Raw genomic sequence first — 21124 nt, forward strand, 5'->3', positions numbered from 1 at the left:
GATAAAGATTTGTTCTTGATGCTTTGTATTGTGTCAGCATATCAATTTATAAAAGTAAATACAACGAAGATGTGATGCAAATGCAATATTTGCCTAAAGACAATATCTTTTAATATTACATTAATTATTAGTATAACAAAATTTTTGTAGATTTATTACATATATTAAATATTGCTATCATGTAGGTTTGCCTAAAGCCTGCACAGCATTTGCGGATTGGCTGAAAAACATAATGGTAATATCAAAATTTGGAATAATTACAGTGTGCCTTTTTCAATGTCAAATGATTTATATCAAGTGCTTTTATATTATTTTTTTTTTAACTTTTCAGGGCTTATCTAAACCTCAAACAAACGAAACACTTCACTGTGAATTTAGTGAAGCAATGATCAAAGACGAATGCCGTTTTTAGAATTATGTTAATGCCGATATCTATATATTTCCCCCAAAAATTGCTTGTCTGAGAGCTCATATTTCAAAAGTAGGAATCAGTCAAAAGTCACATGTCTGATTCGAATTAACAAAATAACCTGCGTGATATATGTTTTAAGTAGCTTTGCTTTTAACGATTCTTTTGAAACTAATATTTAATCAAGTTATTTTGGAGACTAAAAATGCTCAGAGACTGACATCGTGGAAGAAAATTGCTCAATATGTGTTGAATAAGTGACCGTTATTAGTCCCCTACCGGTTTTCACCGGAGGGGACTATAGCTTTCCTCTGCGTCCGTCAGTCTGTTTGTCCGTCCGTCTGTCTGTCCCACTTCAGTTTTCCACACTTTTTTTCTTTATGCGTTTGAGGAATAATATGAAATTTGCTGAACAGCTTCAAAATATCAAAATACAGATCAAGTTTACACTTTCGTAGCGTCTGGTTGACATATTTTCGAGAAAAATAATTTTTTATATTCCAATTTTTTAATGTTCGGGCTCGATATTCTGCATAACAGTGCATTGTTTTCACAATTTCCACAAATCGGTAGGGGACGTGTTTTGCTTATGCAATACTCGCAGAATGCTTGTTTTTAATGACTGTTAAAACATGTCACGACCCTGATTCTCAGATCCCTTTTGATTACAGTACCGTTACAATTACGAGTCGTTTTATTGTCTTGCCTTTGTTTAGCGTTTTGTTGAACTTTCTTTATACACGACTTGAACTCATTGCATAATATGCATTTATCTTAGCAAGGCCATTAATGTTAGTACATGTATGATCCGAAAGTAATAATCATTGAGAACTTGTTGTTTATATCCGTTAAGAAGTTGAACTGACGAAGACATTGCGACTTTAGACAAGTTAAACAATTCTATGACACAATCGTTCTTAACGATGTCGTTACAGATATCAAGGACTGATTTAGTCAGGTTATTGTTTAAATTACAATTAAGGTTTCAAATTATAAGGTGTCAAACTGACTGTACTTTTAAAGAATTGTGTTTGATTTCGTAAAATCTTGAAATTCCGACGCACAATACTGAAAAACTATGTATCATCTTATCCTTTAAGTTTGGTTTTTAATTGAGATCATCTTAAACCAAAAGAGAAATAGGGTTAAGTTTTCAATGTGTATGTCTTTTTAGTATCTTAAATGAACAATATTTCTACACAAGCAATAACGATGAACATGTAGAATGTTTTTTCATCTAAATGGTAAACTTAAAGATTGATTGATGATGTTTAATAACATCTGCACTTTATTTTTACCCCAAAGACTTAAAGCAGAAAATAATTTTTTAGTCATTTAGATTTATAAATTTATATTGAATTTATAAAAAAAATGAAACGAAAAAACACAAACGCTACAGGGAAGTTTAAAGACCTTAAAACAAAATGTGCAGGACAACATCGCTTAACGGAACATCAGTTCTTGTATAATAACTTAATTAATACCTCAATAATTTATGTAAAACATGAATATAATAATATAAAAAGAAGATCATTAAAACCATAGATCATCATCTTTTTTATTCATAAAACTCAAATCCTTAATATGTACTTGAAAAGATTAGTTTTTGTTAGAAGACCATGGTTCAAACACATTTCAATCTTTTATACTGTAAATTCCTTATTTTACGCGAGGATTTTATTCCGTGACTCCGCTGTTTTGTATCAAATCGCGAGAATATAAAATCGCATATACAAATTTTTGTTCTAATGTCCTATTGTTCAAAGCTGTCTGCAAATTAAAAATGAGGTTTTTATAACAGAGAGTTGCTTATCGCGATTTTATTCAAAAATTAATTCTTCGCTTTTAATTGGTAATCTTCAATATCTTACGAATCTACAATATATTACGATGATTTCAAGTTTATTTTTTTGTAGTTCCAATGACTTATTCTTTTGAAATATTTTTCCTATTTATTTCGATTTCGAACTTTAAACCCTACTTGCATGCTCTGTGCTGCTTAATTGGTTTGTGGGTCACATTTATAGTTATAAAATATATTCACTAAGTACATGTACATACATGAATACAAAGCTTTAGTGTAAAAAATGGCTATACATGGTGCAATGGTTATTTAAAACGAAGGTTTAATAAAAAAAAAAACATAATTCATTATTTGTTTATGAAACCATTCTGAAATAGATTTTTCCCTTTTGTTTTAGATTTAAAATTCCTTTCCTAAAGGAAATTAATTTTGCCTAATAGTTATAAAATTTAGGTCTAATATAAGAAAAAACGAACAAACAGATACATGGACAGACAGAACGACACACAGACAGACAGACGGCCGGATGATGGGCCACTTGTATTATAGAAATCGGTGGACTTGGAAAGGTTTCAAATAAGATGTTTTCGTTTACATAATAGTAGTCCAAAATATAGACTTTTGTTGCATTTTATTTTATTTTTAGATAGTTCATCAGAAATTAATAAAAGTGTATCATGATATTAATAGTGATATTATTTTCGAACATTTTAAGCATTAATAACCCCCATAATAGTCACAAATAAAATGCACATATTTTCACGAAGTTGTTTACATTTCATCAAAATGAAAATTGGAAATCATGAACTTTGACCTTTTGTAGTTATAAAACGGGACGGGCAAAATTCATTTGAATTTCATGAGAAAGAAGACTTTAGTATAGTAAACAAAATGGTATGTAACTTTGGTACAACCTCTAAAAAATGCAAGCCGCAAACCTTACCTTAAATAATATTTTGTTGTGTTTGTGACAGGGAATTGTGTTTGCCAAATGTATTTCATAATATAGTTTAGATGATGACATATTTCATTTAGGCATTGGATGCTTATTTCTAGTGGTATAGGCATTCAACGCATATATTTATATTCATACTGGTGTCTATTTGTATCTCAGTCAGGGATATAAAAACACGGAACAGCCATATTAACATGTTATTTAGTTCGCTTTGCAACTAAAGACATAACGCCAGCAACTATTGAATTTTTTTTTAAAAAGGAGTAAATGTAATATAATGATTATTTTTCAAATGTACATACTGTGGTTTCATCAATATTGTCATTAAAATGCAATTTATGTTAACATTTTGTATTGATGGGGCCAATGGCCACGAATTTTCATATCCTTGAAACTGTGATTTTTACTTTATCCACGAAAATTTAATCTTACAAAAAATAAATATATAAAACACGTGATGACGTATACTTGTGCTTATTTTGCATGAATTAGCAAGGGTATTAAAAGGAAAAATAAACGTTGCAGATTCCAAATGCAAACATAAGGGGAATATACACTGATTGTAAACAGTTTTTTAATGAATTTATAAGCTTTACTGTTACGGTTTTTTAAAGTTCCAAGTAAAACTGAGCATTTAATTATTCTTCTTTTAACCAAAATGTTCCTACCTTATCTACAAAACCAAAATAAAAAATAAAAAAAAATCCCAAGACCCAAAACCCCCTGAAAAAAAAAATCAAGATACAAAGAATCGAATAAAGATTCAGTGGTATTACAAACAGTTCAATTTGCCTTGCCGTACATCAGTTAATGTTAAACTACCAATATTTTTTAGGTACTAAAACACTATCGAGGTCAACAGGATACATACAATAACATGTTTAGGCACCAAACCACAAGAACACAAAGATAATCGACTAGACTCAGCACAGTGTTTTCTTCCAAAGCTTCGTGATATCAACATTTTAACGCGCTATGATTTTTTTTTCAAAAGTGCTTTTGTAATACGCGGGTTTTCTCTAATTTATCTAATCATGCTACGGTTCAGTAACGCCCCTGCGAATGTTATTTCCATTTACATTTAGACCACATGGTTTGTTTCTGGGTTTTTTTAAAACCTCTCTGGATCGCAGAAAAAAATCATGCCTCGTGGTTAAATAAATAACTATATATATATATATATATATATATATATATATATATATATATATATATATATATATATATATATCCGATGGTCACTCCAAAGTGTGATAGTTACACCAAAGTTCAATGGTCCGTGCCAAAGTACCGATGATATGTTGCTTATAAGGATGTTAAATGCTTATATTTACATCATCCAGTGTCTTTGTCTGTGATAACACTACGTATCGATTTTGTACTATATAACCCATAATACAAATGACGGCAAATTGAGGCGCCGGCGGGGTTTGCTCATTTATAGTGAAAGATTTAATTGTACGATGGCTTAAAATTATATAAGAAATAAGGAATCATTCTTTGAATATTATGAGGTGATAATTTCGGTCGGGGCGTGATCAAATCAATCATAAAGCCCTTCGGGCTTTATTGGATTTGATCACGCCCCGACCAAAATTATCACCTCATAATACTCAAAGAATGATTCCTTATTCCTTATATAAGTACGTTAAAAGAGGCTGTCAGTAACCATTGAAAATTTTCTTTTTAAAAGTGGAAAGTGCAAAAATCACGAATTAGCACGAAACTTTCACACTTTTGTGTACAGTGATAATAAATTATAAAAAGTGTAAAATTTACAAAACTGCGCGTGTGTTTCAATGGTAACACATCGTGTTACTATGAAAATCATGAAATGTTGTATGTTCAACTTTTTCACAAATGTCTTTGGTCTATTGGTATACAATATCTAAACACTCTTTAGAGAGATAAAATTAAGGAAAACAATCAGTTTATTTTATTTATCTTTTAAAAATACACAGTTCTCTCCTTATTCATAAACAAAATGTTTAAAAAAAACATTAAAATATATAAAAATGAGCAAAATGGACTTCTTTTCAGACGCTATTTTTTCTAAGGCGCAACAGGATCGACATTTATTCTATATGCCGTTTTTTAGACAAAAATGTATGCTACCGATATAGTGAATAAAAAAAAGTTAAACAATTTACTAGTTCTCTGTAAAAACCCGAATCACTATACAGGTGTCAAAACATGGCTGAGGCAAAATATTTCCCGAATTTTCCTTTGAATTTGGGGCGTTTCCGCTCGAGACAGGAGGTGATTTTTATATGAGATGAAAAACAATGTGTAAGAGGTTTAACTATCCTAGTTTTGTAATAATGCGAGGTCATTTGAATTTTTGATGTGTGTTGTTTCCGGAGGGGGGTGAAAAGGCCCGGGCTTGATTTTTAAGCACTTGTGTAACTTCGAGGTAAACAAAGTCTCACGCCTTGCTGGATGCACGTGTGTATTTTGCTATAAAATTGTAAATAAAGCGTTGTTTAAAAAGATGTCAAGAGGATTTTTTCCAGAAGTTCGTTTTAATTTTTAATCTGTATGTAAAGTTGTGCAATTTTGGTACGAATAATAGTAGAATATAATACTGTAGAGCAACCTGCAGGAAAACGGGTTTTCTATGTTAAAAATTGTTTAACCTGTGTTTTAGGTATTAAATCAGTGTGTTTAGACGAAACATGACAAACAATGGGGTTTTGTAGCCAACAGTGCGCTTATTTTGCTTTTAATGATGCATACAAAATTAGCCCAGATTTCCTCTGAAATGTTCTACTGCCTCAAAACAGTGAGCCATTTATAGTAGATCGGACCGTCTAAACTGTCCGGAAAATTTTCAGCAGATCAAATACGATGTAGTATTCATCGTCGTAAAAAACAAAATCTTCTACGGGATGTGAATTTCAAATAAAATCGGTTGTTTAGGCCCTTGTGTTACAGTAAGAAGTGCTCAATTTATGTCCAAAATTGTGAAATATTGATACGAAAGCGGAAAACAGCTGAGATGTATCACTCATGTTTGTTAGATTAGAACAAGACCATGCTATTTTGGACAAAAGTTCTCACCATTTTCATGAATTGTATGAAATAATGACGTTTTCTCCACCCCACCCCCAAAAGGCAGGGTCATTGAATTTTTTGCTGACATTATTTCTGGGGTCCACATGACATTAATTAATTTGCGTCATTTTATACATTTTCAAACACCACTTGTCAATTTAAAACCAAAAAATCACTGAATATCAAAACACCGTGTTAATGAATACAGTATAACTTTGATCATATTTTCATAAATCGGTTGAAAAATCGCTCATAACTTTCTGAAATGAGTAGATATCTTCATAATTTTTTTCTAGTCACACAACACAATGAGTATTAATCAATTTATTAATGTTGATTTTGTGATAACAAAAAATGAGTTTTATTGCACATGATCCTCGCATTTCACATAATGATTACCCCTCTTGATGCGAACTCTCTAGAATTGAAGGAAGAAATGAATGAACTCTAATATTAGAAGCAAATGGATTATCATGAAATGAATCAATGATCATTTTGATTTACCAGTATCAAACGAACATCGAAATCGGGGTGACAGCAAAGGTAAGGCAAACAATTCTTTATATTTAATCCTGTTTCCTCTCACCAGACTAACCCTACATTTTACCCTCTGACCCTAATAGATTTTTTTATTTGATCGGTAATTGCTAGAATTTCCTCGGAGAAGTGGAAGTAGCTGTCTTCTAAGTTAACGATCGTGTAAATTATCCTAATTGGTAAAAAAAATTAGAAATAAAATTGATAGTTAACTATTGAAAGACATTTTCACTGCATGAATTAACACTGTATTGATTTATAATTCGCAACTATCTTATCTTCAACATGTTCAGAGGTTATAAATACGGGCAATGCAACAACATATTCGTGAATTGGAAATGACGAAAACGGTGTTTATTATTTCTTTCAATCCTGATATTACAGTTACTTGATAACGTTTTAAGTTAATAGCTCTACAATAAATGCTAATTTTTTTCATAAAACCGGTTTAATTATCTTCAGAATTGAACAGATCCTTTGCCAATTGTTTAGATAATGGTATTAAGTGAATCAAAAGATTATACTAATACCCCAAATACACAGAAGGACTGACTAATTTTATGAATATTGCCATTGATCTATCACAATAAAGAAACATTTATCTATAAAATGTGTAAATATGTTAATAGATTAAATTTGAGAAATAAGATAAGTTTTTTTTTTCTAAATTTTCATTTTTTTATTTGTATTTTTGTTTGCTAATGCCTATGCAAGTACATGGACTATGCATTGACGATACATTACATGCAATAACAACGCAAAGACCTTGTGGAAAATTTTAAATCTTTATAATTATTAATGGACTTGTATCGTGTTATACTGTACATGTGAATATACTGTTTACCTCGTTATTTCACACATGCTCTGAGATTTTAGATTTTTTTAAAAATGATTTTTCCCTCCCTACCTGCCGTTTTTTTTTAGTCAGAGGACAGGAAACAAGGATATACATTATTTTGCATATTAAATGAAACTGTCTTACTATATTAATAATTGCACCATAACTCAACAATCGGGAAATCCTTTAATTATCCCAGACTTGCATGACTGCACTGGATGGCTGCACTTAACTTTCAAACAAGCAAATTCAGTACTGCAAGTTAACTGAAGGGCAAAAATTAAATCTACATCTTTATGTAATTATCAAAAAAAAATTATTTGTGAATCTACAATGTAGGCAGGGGTCACCACAATTTCTGAAATCATACATTCATTAAAATGAATTAAGAGTTTTTTCTTTTACATTATTCCAGGCTGAGGATATGTATTCTAGAGTAGAAATAGATGCTAAGAAAGGTTCATCTTTCTTAGAGGAATCTGAGACTGAACAGTTAATCAGTTAAAAGAATGCAAACATCAGAACGTTACTTTACAGGAAATCATAGTTTTATAAGGGAGTATTTGGGAAGAAATCTTTTTAAAAGTTGCAAGACCACACTAAATCATATAATGAACATCTGTGGATAGTCATATTTGATATTTCACACATAAATGTTCTATGATCAGAAACTTTGTCAAAATTTAATATTAGCACATTCTTACGGATTATTATGATAATTATGCTGAGGTGTCAATCATTTTTAGGAAACACCTCTGGTTTTATCAATCAAAATATGCATAAAGTTTCTACCCACTAACTTTGTATAGTCTATTCACTTTGTGATATTTTGTAGTTTAAACAGTCTTTTAAGAGATATTAAGAAAAGTTTAATTCCAGATCATGAGATTTTAGAAAGAGAATTTTTTTTATTCATTGTCAATGAGAAATCCCAAGTATTGGTATTTATTGCCTTGTATCTTATAAATATACATGTAATACTACATGTATAATTATACCATACTGACTCGTATTTTTATACCTATTACTTTGTTTCAAATATTAATTGAATATACATTTAGTTAAAAGGCCACATTTGGTAAGTTTAACAGGTTTAAAGCAAGTTTATATACTCAAAAGACAAACCATTCTCAAAACTAACTGGGCCACCATTAGTCATAAGCTATCAAGAAATCAATATAGATTCAAGTTGTTCAAAATGTATTTGTGTAAATATGCATGATATTTACATTGGATGGACTCATCTAGGTGTAAATGACAAAGCATGTGGTACTGCAATTGGCAGTATTTTGAGAAGTGTTTGTCTATGAGCATCAAACTTGGTAAATATAAGGTTTTTTGCCCCTTTTTTTCAGGAACAAGTGCATATTAATAGTCAAAATCAGGATAGATTATCACATGTTGCAAACAGTTTCAGACTTTACACAATTTTCTGAGTGGCATTAGTCTCAGAATGAATGAATGAAGAATGATTACATCAAAAAAGCAAAGCAAATCATGCACAATGTTCTTGAAATTCCGATCTCGAACAGGAAGGGAAACTCGAAATGTCTTGTATTATGTGCCAGATACAGAAGAGATTGAAAACTGAACTTTATTTATTTTACAACAATTGACAAACAAGTTCTACAACTTATTATGATATCTCTTGTTGGCACGGATGTTAGCGCGAGGGGGTCATTGATGTGGGAAGAAGCCGGAGTGTCCGGAGAAAATCCACATGTCCAAGTGGGCGACCGCCATACCCTATCACATACAACCACTGTCGATCACGGGGATCGGACTCAGGTGGCAGCGGTGATAAGCTAACAGAGAAGATGTTAGATACTACTGCATACAATAGAATTGCAAGTTGGGGAGCTCAGATGCAGATTCTCAGTTTGTTAGTGCAAGACTAAAGCTACAGTTGTTTGAAAATATATATCCCTGAGTTGACTCGTTATAAGTATTCTGCTGTACATAAACATGCTGTTGCAACTGTCCCTGATAAAATAAACAACTGCGATAAGAAGTTTCAAATGAGCAATTAGAACATTTCTTTTATTTTATAATGCCCCTATCAATTATGGCCGATGCATCTTTAGTATTGTTATTTTATAAGATTTATGTGTATCTAGACTGATCTTTAATAAACTACATTGGCAGTTTTGAAAAATTTTAGAAACCTGTATTGTTATATTTTAGTTCTTATTTCAATGAAATGGGGGCTTGGGAAAAAATAATAGAACTTGTCTAATCTGGACCTCATTGGCTCCATATAAATTGGCCAGAGTAGGCAATATGTTTGACAAATGTTTTACAAAAAATAGATAATAATGTTCTATTGTACAAATACACAAATCTGGATTAGATACATGTAAGTTCTACTCAATTTTGGTAGAATTAACTTGTAATTTTCATGATTAATGTAACACATTCTGATAATTGGAAAAACTTTGATTTTAATCCGATGAAGAGGTATAGGTTTGAAAGTTGGAAGCAGTATGCATATTTTAGAAAAGAAACCTTTTTTTAGTGAAGATCTTCGAAAGCAATATTTTCTTTTTCATTTGATTTATTTGTTCATTTTAAATAAGAATTGATCAAATAAAGTTTATGTTTTCTTTGGGCACCTCCTATAATAGCTTTCAGTAGTCATGGACCCATTTCTAAACTTTGATGGAGCCCATGCCCATAATTTGGATTCTTAGCTAACATGTGCATAAAGCATGCATACATGTGCCAGATATACCAAGAATATGTTATTATTCTTATTATATAAAAAGTTAAATTGGACATGATTTAAAATCAACTCCATACCTGTATCTCTGATTTGATGAAATTCCAATCTTGGCTTTTACCATACCATGTTCTTTAAATGACCATGTACATGTATCTAAGATCAATTAAGCATAACCTTAAGGTCAAGATGAAAGTCATGGAAGTGCACAATTTCTTTTATTTCCCAACTGTGCTATAAGGAACCATGGTACCGTAGAGGATACATTACTTGTTATAATATGTATATTTTATTGAAAGTTATCTAAATTCTCAAAATTTCATATTTCTTAATTTCCATGAGACATTTTTTTTCTACTTAGACAAGTAATAACAAAATAATAATACAGAGTTAATACTGTAAGCAGTTATATCTATTTTTAAAGCGCCTTTAATTCAGCGATGTTTCTGTACAAATCATTGCTGTTTTCCCATAGCCATAGTAACGGTATATATTAATCCTTCATATTTAAAAGCAGAAGACCTAAAATAATGTTTTTTAAAAGTAATTCTAATTAATCTTGTAAAGTTAAACAACATATAAAGAGAACACACACTCTTATTATGCTAACAGTTGCTGGTTTTGAATGTAAAAATTCATTCTGGTAACTAAGAAAATGCTATTTCCTTAGATACCCCAAATTGATTAATTGTGGTTAAAATCTACATTTTTGTATTTTCTTGTTATTTTTGAAGTAAATAAACTCTGTTGAAGTCTGTTCTAAAAAATCATTTGATTTAACTTTTCCTAAAATGCTCAAAGCCATGAACATGTCGCTGAATATTGTGAAAAATGGGATTTTCCGTCAGGCCAGGAAAAAAAGGAAAGTTGTTTAACTGATTTTATTTTTTTTTTAAATAAAAGGCTTAAATGTGTTTTTTCTTCCAATATAAAAGTGTATACCATATCAAGCTTTGCCATTGAAATATCTTAGCTTAAAAATGGGTTGTTTTATTGAATTTTCAGTTGTAAAAAATGTCAGGTTATTTTGGTTTCCATGACAGCCAAGTTTGGAAAAATATTTAAATTATTTTTTAATAAAATTTTGTCTTTTATCTTAAACTTATATAAAAAAAATGGATTTTACAACTATAAATAGTTTGGCATTTGATGTGGCGTATTCGACGGTTTTTTTCTCAAGAGTCTGGAGCCGTTACCATGTTAACAACAAAACGATACATACAATTGTAAGGAACGCATTTAAATGTCTCACACTTGTGTTTATATTGAATTTATCAATAATGCTATATGTAATCATAGGATTTTTTGATAAAAATATTTTTGCACTTTCCAAAAATTTCTCAATTATTACAGACAGCCTCTCTTTAAAATTATGAGCGTGACCTAAAAACAGCACCTGTCAATGCAACGTCATGACACCGTCAAAGTTAACGTCTTACTAGGAATTTAAAATCAACAAGATGGCAGCAACGGGATGTTTTGACGATTGGGGGTTGGCAAAATGAGGAAAGTGAGAGATTTGGGAGGATGTCTGGTTGAAGAGCGGGGAAATTGCAGCAATGGATAAGAAGTCGGAGAAATGTCCATACAAAATGCTCGAAAAGGTGAATTCTAAAGCAGACTTTAACAAATTGTAGAAGAAAAAAATCTTTTAAGAGAGAAAGTAGCATACCATAGCTTTAAAAGTTTATGTTTGGATGATTTTACCAAAATACCAGTAAATAATCTTCGTGACATTACACTTGGAGTAAACCATATTAGCCCGTCAATGGCTCACAATAGAATTCATGAAAGATGATGGTACATATGAGTTTCTCTTGTGCAAATATTTTCCGAGTTTGTTTACGGGTTAAAATACAGTCACGGTATTATTACACACGACTGTTTCTTAGACGGAGAGCAAAAAATAATGGGAAAAGGAAAGTTTGATATAATGTTATTAAAAAAAAAATATTTGAAAACGCCAGAAACGACATTTTTACTGAATAGATGAAATGTATTTATACAAGCTAATCATAGAAGTTAAATAATTTAGAAATTATATGAATAAACAATTTGGATACAAAAAAAACCTTGACATTCATGCAAAATTTCACGGGGAAAATTAAACAAGACGAAATTTACAGATCTTTATTTGAATTTTATACATTCGGCAGACATTTAACTTTCTAAAAGCCAATAAAAAGGTATTTTAAACGAAGAGTGTGGAAAGGGGGGGGGGGAATTTAGACAACGGATGTCTATATAACAATGAAAAGTCATTACTAGACATCCACGGTGATTTAGATCAAATTCAGTGATGCAGTGTAAAAAATGAAGATAATGGTACAAATATGTTTACAAATTCAAGATGGTTAACAGGAAAAAATAATTTTTAGAATGAATCACTTAAAGTAAAAAATACGTTGCAATGAAAAAGAAAAAACAACTCAGACATCCATTAATTGAAAGTTTGATATAGTTCTATGAGTGCTACACAGTCCCTGAACAATTGAAAAAAAAAACCGTCTATCTGAGCCCTTACAACCATGTGAAAAAACCACAAACGCAAGATATAATATTCACAAATCTACGACTTAATGTACATGTTATACTGTTGTTCGTCCGTCAGTGGCAACGGTGACCACTGTCTTATCTTCGTGTGAGAGAGAATTGACCTGGACGGTGGGTGCGGTGGTGACTGGTCAGACCGATCCTCTTGAGGGCAGGTGATGGTGGCAACTCCCGGGTCCTTGGCGCTGTCTTTCCTGGCCTGCTGCGTTCTGCTTCAGACGTCCTATAGGCTTTACAGCTCTTTGCGCCCTCGTGGACTGCGGCTTTCCACCAACACCTGTCTTGTGTTGCAGCTTCCCATGAGTCAAGGTTGATATTGAGGGAGGCCTTTAGACTGTTCTTGAATCGCTTCTTTAGGGCACAACGGGCACGCTTTTTCCTGTAGTTCGCAAAAGAATATTTTCTTGATGAATCGATGGTCTGACATATGGACTACGTGTCCCGCCTAGCGGAGTTGTGAGTGGATCTGCATGGTGTAGATGCTGGGCAGGCCAGCTTTGGTGAAGACTTCAGTGTCGGGTATCTTTTCTTGCCACTTGATACCCAGACATTTCGGAGGCTGGTCGTGTAGAAGTGGTTCAGCTTTCTGACGTGCCTCTGTTAGACAGTCCACGCTTCACAGCGATTCAGTAGTATGGTGAGAACCACAACACGGTAGACCTTAATATTTGTCTTTGTTGTGATGCCCGTTCTGTCCCACACGTTCTTGTACAGTCTGCCGAAAGCAACGCTCGCCTTGGCTAGTCTAGCGTTCACCTTGTCATCGATCACAACGTTCCTGGAGAGAGTGCTACCAAGATACGTGAACTTTCCCACTACATTTAGCCGCTGGTTGTTGGTGGTGCTGTTGGGCTCAACCTACGGTTTAACTGGTGCTGGCCGATATATGACTACGGTCCTCTTTGGCAAAAGTTGTCGCAGAAATCAGAGAACTTGTCAACACTATGCTGCATATTTTCCACGAAGGTAGCGTCGAGGGCAGAATCATCAGCAAAATCAAGGTCGTTGACGGGGTCCAATTGAACCTTGGTCTACGCTTGCAGCCGTCTGAGGTTGAAGACAACCATCAAAACGCATTTTGATGCCGATTCAGGTGTCCGTGCCATTAAAGGCATCAGTCAGCATGGAGGAGGACAGCTTTAACTTCATTGGAGTCAGGGAATGGCCCTGAAAATTCGCCGCCGTTTTGGTCTTCAGCCTGCATCTCATCCCGTAGCAGTCGAAAGATGGGGATGAATTTTGTTGGGCATCCGTACTTCCCCATGCTTCGCCAAAGACCCTCTCTGCTGACAGTGTCAACAGCATTGGTCAGATCGACGTAAGTGAAGTACAGGTTCGGAGTTCTGTTCTTGACCTGACCTGCAACGAACACCATGTCGATTGTACCGCGATTCTTCCAAAAGCCGCACTGACTCTCGGGCAGGAGGCCATTCTCGAGGTGTTAAATGAGACGGTTAAGAAGAACGCGCGCTAACGTCTTGCCTGCGATTGAAAGAAGGGAAATTACACGGTGATTGTTGCTGGCCTGTCTATTTACCTTTTGTTTGTACAGGTGGATGATTGAGGCATCATTGAGGTCTTGAGTCACCGTCCCTTGTTCCCAAATGAGCTCAAACAGATGGTTGAGTTTTTAGACTAGAGCCATGTGCCCCCTTCTTTGTAAATCTCAGCTGGGATTGAGTCTCCGCCAGGTGCTTTGCCAGTTGACAGCAGACTGATTGATTTAAATTCTGGATCTCTTCCAAAGTGGGAACAGTGTCAAGTGACTAGTTGATGGGAACATTGGGCAATGGGTTGATGGCTTCGTCGTTGATGGTAGAGGGGTGGTTCAGAACGCCATTGAAATGCTTCGCCCACCTGTCGAGTATCTTTTCCTTCTCTGTGATGAGTGTTAACCCGTCAGCACTGACGAGAGGGAATGAGCCTGATGGAGTTGGCCCATAAAATTCTATCAGTCTACAGTAAACGTTCTTCATGTCGTGGGAGTCGGCATAGCGCTGGATCTCGTCAGCTTTGACATTCAGCCTGGAGTCTTGCATATTCCAAAATGTTTGTTGTACTGTGCTGCGAGCATTTCTCAGGGTGTTTTCTTGGCTGTAGAGTTGGAATCATCTATATGGGCCTTGTAAGCGCGATGCTTGTTCTCTAGAAGCTGCGTGATTATGTGTTTCTGGTGGAGGGCCCCAGACACTCGAAGGCTGTATTGCACACTGTATTACGAAGTGTGCCCCATGCTGCATCCATGTCGTGGTCAACCAGCACGGAGGATTCAGGTGTTCTGCCAGAGTTTCAACAAAGTACTGAGAGGTGTAAGGCAACCTGAGCTTGGCAATGTTGAGGCGTTTTGAAGCCTTTGTCCCCTTAAGACATATCTTAGGTTTGAACTGGAAGTTGAGTTTTGAGACGATGCGATGGTGATCTGGTTAGTACTCCGCGCCGCACATAGTCTTGGTGACACGAGCGTCATGTCTAACACTCCTTCTGACAATGACTTAGGTAATGAGATGCCAGTGCTTTCACCGAGGGTGCATCCCTGACGTTTCGTTACCAGTGGGAATGCATAAAACAGTGTTTGTAATGAGCAGGCTTTGTTCAGCGCAGATCTGGAGAAACAGCAGGCCGTCACTGTTTAACTTGCCAACTCCCTGATTTCCAATCACGTCTCCAAGGGTGGTGTCATAGAACTTATTTTGTCTCTCATAGTAGGAGCGTATGCGCTTACAATCGTGGCGAACATTCCTTGAGTGCGGGGGAGTCTCATCGTCATCAGGCGGTCGTTCATTCCTTTGGAAACGCCCACTAGCTTGCCAGCAAGTGTCGTCTTTGAAGCAAAGCCTACGCCATTTTTTTTGTCTCTCCTCGGATACTCGTCCACTCCAAAAGCAGGTGTAGATAGCGCCTCTTTCATACAGTTCACCTTCTTCAGCCATCCTGGTTTCTCTGAAAGCCGCGATGTCAATGTAATATCCCGCGAGTTCGCTTCGCGAGGGTGTTAAGGAAGCATATTGAGTCTGAGTTACATCTAATTCCGTGAAATCACAAATCTTAGTTATCATGTACGTATTCAAATATCTAAGCAACGAAACGTAGACAAAAATGAATAAAAAAATACTAAAGACATTTTTTTCTTCAGAAATTAGTATGCATTACGTAGATTTACACATTGATAACCTCATGATTAAAAGTTGAATGTCGTATGAATTTGATCGGAGAGCATTGTAAACATATTCAAAATATAACTAATCTAAGATGTCTAATAAAGTATTGTGATGTGATTTATTGAGAAATGAACATAAGAATACCGGGAGAGATGTAAGTTTTATCAATCATTAATTAAAATGTATGTAAATTTGCTTCTACTTTTTGGTAGGCTTTCCTCGGTCGATATAAAAATCCGACTAGAACAAGTCTAACCTGTATTTATTGAACTTGAAAGTTATTACGTATTGTTAGTTTGATTAATGCTTAAATTGGAAAGTGCTGCTCGAATCGCATATTGTGTGTTGTTTTGATGCAATATACCGTTTTCTGTGCTAACTTTATAAAAGTTGGGAACGTTTTACGAGAGCCAGATGAATAACTACTTAATGAAAAACATAGAACTCTAGCAGCGGTTTTGATAAAACTGAGATGTTTTGCAATCACATGGTATGTTTATTTTATTTTGGAAACCGCGGGGTAGTATTGTTCGATCTCATTTTATGTTAGGAATATACGTAAATTATTTATAGTCATCACGTGATAATGCATCAATATGGCAGTAATGTACTACCCAATTTAATTGCACTGACATCTATTTGAAAGGATGATACTTAGTTTTTGATCTTATTCAAAATAGTTATTTATTTTCACGATTTTGAATATAACAGTCAAAATAAGACGCTAAATTCCCATATGCTTCCTTAACACCCCCGCGTTGCGATCAGTGATGTGCGTTTCTGTGGTCTGTCTCTAGTGTCTCTGTGGAGAAGCGTTCGAACGTCCCACGATCCAAGGTTCAGTGAGATGATCCTTGTTTTTTTTTCTTGATCTCTGTGTTATTTCGAACTTATGTGTAGGGTCCCACTAGTTGCGATAAACTGGTTAGGGAAGGGTGGAGCAGGCAATGTTTAGGATAACTTTTCTAATCCGCTCCTCTTGCCATGGAGGTGAGCAGTGCGTTCCTAAAGAGGACTTCTCAGTCGAACAGGTGGCTTCCAAACTCCAACGCTGCTCGGTCGGTGAAGAGCGACCATATGACCTGCACCGCAACTAACGACTAAGTGTACTCGCACCTGTCGCCTTCGTTGCTCGCCTGTCTCCACATGGCATTGGGGTGGATGATAGATGGAATAACAGATGATCAATGATTTGCACGGTGAGTTTGATTAAAGTGAAGAAGGGTAGACCTCACTCGCTCGTCTGCAATCATCTAGATCCAGTGGAAAGACAAACGTCAGTGGATGACCAAGACGTGCTATATGTGCCTAGCCTTGCTTCAAGCATTCCACGGTGCTTGCTGTGTCCGCCTTCTTCTCCGTTGAACCAAGTTTCTTCCGCAGAGTCCACCGGTGCACAGTCTTTACATGCGTTATAGGTACATGTAGACATGCCCTCCATCAACGAGGGTTTGAGACCAGTCAGCGCTTTGTTTAGAGAGTGCTCTCCTAGATAGATCTCCCGAAAGAGTGTGATGGTTTCCTCTACCCAGACCAGTGGTGGGAAGGGGCGTCAAGCTTTTGCAGGTCGTTGTACACTTCCCACTGGCACATGTTACACTATCAGGCATATAACAACGTATAGTATCATAGTATATCAAGTAATATATATATATATATATATATATATATATATATATGTATATATATATATATATATATATATATATATATATATATATATATATATATATATATATATATATATACATAAAGCACAAAGAAATTCACCTTGTTGGAGCTCCACCTCCGCCCCTGCCGGGGCTTGAACTCACGACCTCTGGAACCCATTCTCCTAGCAGTGAGCGGTCACCGCGCCAACCACTGGGCCATCTAGGCAAGACAAAAATCTTGCTTTCGATGACGAAGGGAACCTAGCGCGCTGGTCGCTCACTACACGGTCGTTTGAGATACAGGTGGAATGCAGTTAAACGACAATTTGAGAGGATCGGGACGATACAAATTGCATAGATATATACATATAATAAGCACAAACATTGCAATAACTCTCAAATTGACATATACCTGCCCATAGAGAATGATAAAGATATACATAAAGCACAAAGAAATTCACCTTGTTGGAGCTCCACCTCCGCCCCTGCCGGGGCTTGAACTCACGACCTCTGGAACCCATTCTCCTAGCAGTGAGCGGCCACCGCGCCAACCACTGGGCCATCTAGGCAAGACAAAAATCTTGCTATCGATGACGAAGGGAACCTAGCGCGCTGGTCGCTCACTACACGGTCGTTTGAGATACAGGTGGAATGCAGTTAAACGACAATTTGAGAAGATCGGGACGATACACATTGCATAGATATATACATATAATAAGCACAAACATTGCAATAACTCTCAAATTGACATATACCTGCCCATAGTGAATGATAAAGATATACATAAAGCACAAAGAAATTCACCTTGTTGGAGCTCCACCTCCGCCCCTGCCGGGGCTTGAACTCACGACCTCTGAAACCCATTCTCCTAGCAGTGAGCGGCCACCGGAATATATATATATATATATATATATATATATATATATATATATATATATATATATATATATTTAATATATATATATATATACATACACACATTTTCTTTTTCTTTTTTTGATTATTTATACTGTGTGATATCACCTTTCACTCTTTTTGGATTTTATATACATATATATATATATATATATATATATATATATATATATATATATATATATATATATATATATATATATAAAACTTAAATAAATGAAAACACAAAGATCGAGTAAAACATAAGCGCTTTCATTTTCTTCAGATGTTTTACAATACAGTATTGTAAAACATCTGAAGAAAATGAAAGCGCTTATGTTTTACTCGATCTTTGTGTTTTCATTTATTTAAGTTTTATATATATTTCACCGACCACTGAGGTTTTTCTTGGATTTATATATATATATATATATATATATATATATATATATATATATATATATATAATTTCCCAATACATCAAAAAATAAATCGGAACAGTTTTAAATAATTTAAAAATAATAAATATCCAGAATAAAATCACAAATTGATCCTATTAACCACAAACGTTTTCGCCATTCCTGGCTCTTCAGGCAGTTATGTACAAATGACTAATATGTAACGTAGTAACGTCAATAAGCAAAAGTTCATTGTGACGTCATAATAACGTTAAAGTAGCGGATAGTTAGAGTCACAGAGCAAAAAGGCGCTAAAAAAATAATAATCGCAAATATTACCAATGATTCAATTATATGACGTCACAATGAACTTTTGCTTATTGACGTTACTACGTTACATATTAGTCATTTGTACATAACTGCCTGAAGAGCCAGGAATGGCGAAAACGTTTGCGGTTAATAGGATCAATTTGTGATTTTATTCTGGATATTTATTATTTTTAAAATATATATATATATATATATATATATATATATATATATATATATATATATATATATATTACAACTTGCTTTTATTACAAGTTTAAACGCAATAAATACTGTATTACAAAAGCACATGTTCCTGAAATAATTGTATACCAAGAAAAAAAAATTGTCTTTTATAAATGCAGTAAAGGTCTAAAATTTAGCATTATATCATGACCAGTTTATTAATTTTTTATAACGCCAAGCTATGATAAGGAAGGTATTTGAATTCGAGCAAGTGTGATTTAGGAATATTGTTTACATTTGTTTTCCTGGCTGTAATATTATGTTTAAACATCAGTTTGGTGACTCAGTCAGACAAAGTAAATGTTCTGCGTTTCGTTTTTGAACAGAAAGAGCGTTGATGCTCAATGTAGCTTGCTCCTAGCCTCTTACTGTATATCGAAATAATATTGGCTCGATTTACGCCCAGGTTCAGTCAAAATGCAAACAATAGAAATGCCAAACACTGTCCAAGCCCAACTAAGATTATTCTGAAAATATGGATTGAATATACATGTAGACAAAATTGTTTTCTTTTTGTGTAAATCGAAGTGTGTTATTAGATCACCGGTACCTGTATAAAAACACATGACTGTATATGTATGAATAGACAAAAAGTGTACACTGATCTACAAAATTTTTGATTACATCTGTTGTAATATGTATGTTCTTGTAACTGCCATCAATTAGCACTCAATAAATTAATGTTCCATTCGCAGGTTATCTTAAGCTCAATAGTTTGCTAAAAGTGATACATTTTTTAATTCTAGTGTTACATGTATATTAGCATTAAATGGTTCATTTGAGACACTGCAGAAGCGTTTTAGTTGTTGATAAAAAGTCAGTATTCAACATTGATTTTTTTTTCACTCATTAACTATATATATATATATATATATATATATATATATATATATATATATATATATATATATATATATATATAACGCTTCTCTCACTACCTATCATAACACTTTCCATTGATAATTATTTAGATTAATAAATATTCATCATTTCAGGAATTGGTTTTCTCATCAACTCCACTGCTTTCTTACAACGAGAATACTTAAGTTCCAGGTCGGAACTAAAAATCAGAAACAGTGTGTCACAGATGTCTAATCATTAGCATTTGTCAAGTTGATTATTTGAATAAAGTTTTGATAAATGTTCATTTGACATTTTCTGTCTTTATTGAATTTTACCCAAAAAAATACAATTACAAGAAATTCCAACTATAAATATATAAAGTTTCTGAACTATCTAAATATCATAAATCATTATGAAACAAATAACAAAGTTAACTTAAAGTAGACTCTTAATATCCCACCCCCACCCCCACCCCTCATATCAATACAGGTCAGGGGAATGTATGAATGAATTTGTCGCTATTTACACAATTTAGAAATGATAACTGGTATGAACGGAAACAACATTCAAACGTTATTTTAATAAATTAAACAGCGATAAATTATTTCATGAATGAAAATATTAAAATCGTACCTAAGTCAGGAATGCGTTTGGATTTTGCGCAAATGACGCCGAAAGCGAAATAGTCAGGTAAAATGCAGCTACTGTAATGGCAAACACAAAAACTCGCCCTAAAAATTAGTCATATATTTATT

At 34.1% G+C, this 21124-nt stretch overlaps 1 protein-coding gene and 1 long non-coding RNA gene across 5 annotated transcripts in view; both read left to right on the top strand.

Moving 5' to 3' along the window:
* Positions 1 to 3624, top strand: part of LOC136271442 (uncharacterized) — a 46749-nt gene extending 43125 nt beyond the window's left edge. For all 4 annotated transcript variants that reach the window (XM_066071484.1, XM_066071485.1, XM_066071482.1 and 1 more), the window contains 2 exons: positions 186 to 235; positions 332 to 3624. In XM_066071484.1, the coding sequence (XP_065927556.1) occupies positions 186 to 235; positions 332 to 412 (131 nt within the window). In that variant the 3' untranslated portion in view covers positions 413 to 3624. The remainder of the gene's footprint in view (positions 1 to 185; positions 236 to 331) is intronic.
* A 1551-nt stretch (positions 3625 to 5175) lies between these two features.
* On the top strand, positions 5176 to 20613 carry LOC136271947 (uncharacterized). The gene is made up of 3 exons (XR_010709869.1): positions 5176 to 6765; positions 11670 to 11920; positions 20522 to 20613. It is a non-coding gene; the product is annotated as an uncharacterized lncRNA (long non-coding RNA).
* The last annotated feature ends 511 nt before the right edge of the window (positions 20614 to 21124 follow it).

The sequence above is a fragment of the Magallana gigas genome, chromosome 9, assembly GCF_963853765.1.
Source record: "Magallana gigas chromosome 9, xbMagGiga1.1, whole genome shotgun sequence".
Classification (NCBI taxonomy): domain Eukaryota; kingdom Metazoa; phylum Mollusca; class Bivalvia; order Ostreida; family Ostreidae; genus Magallana; species Magallana gigas.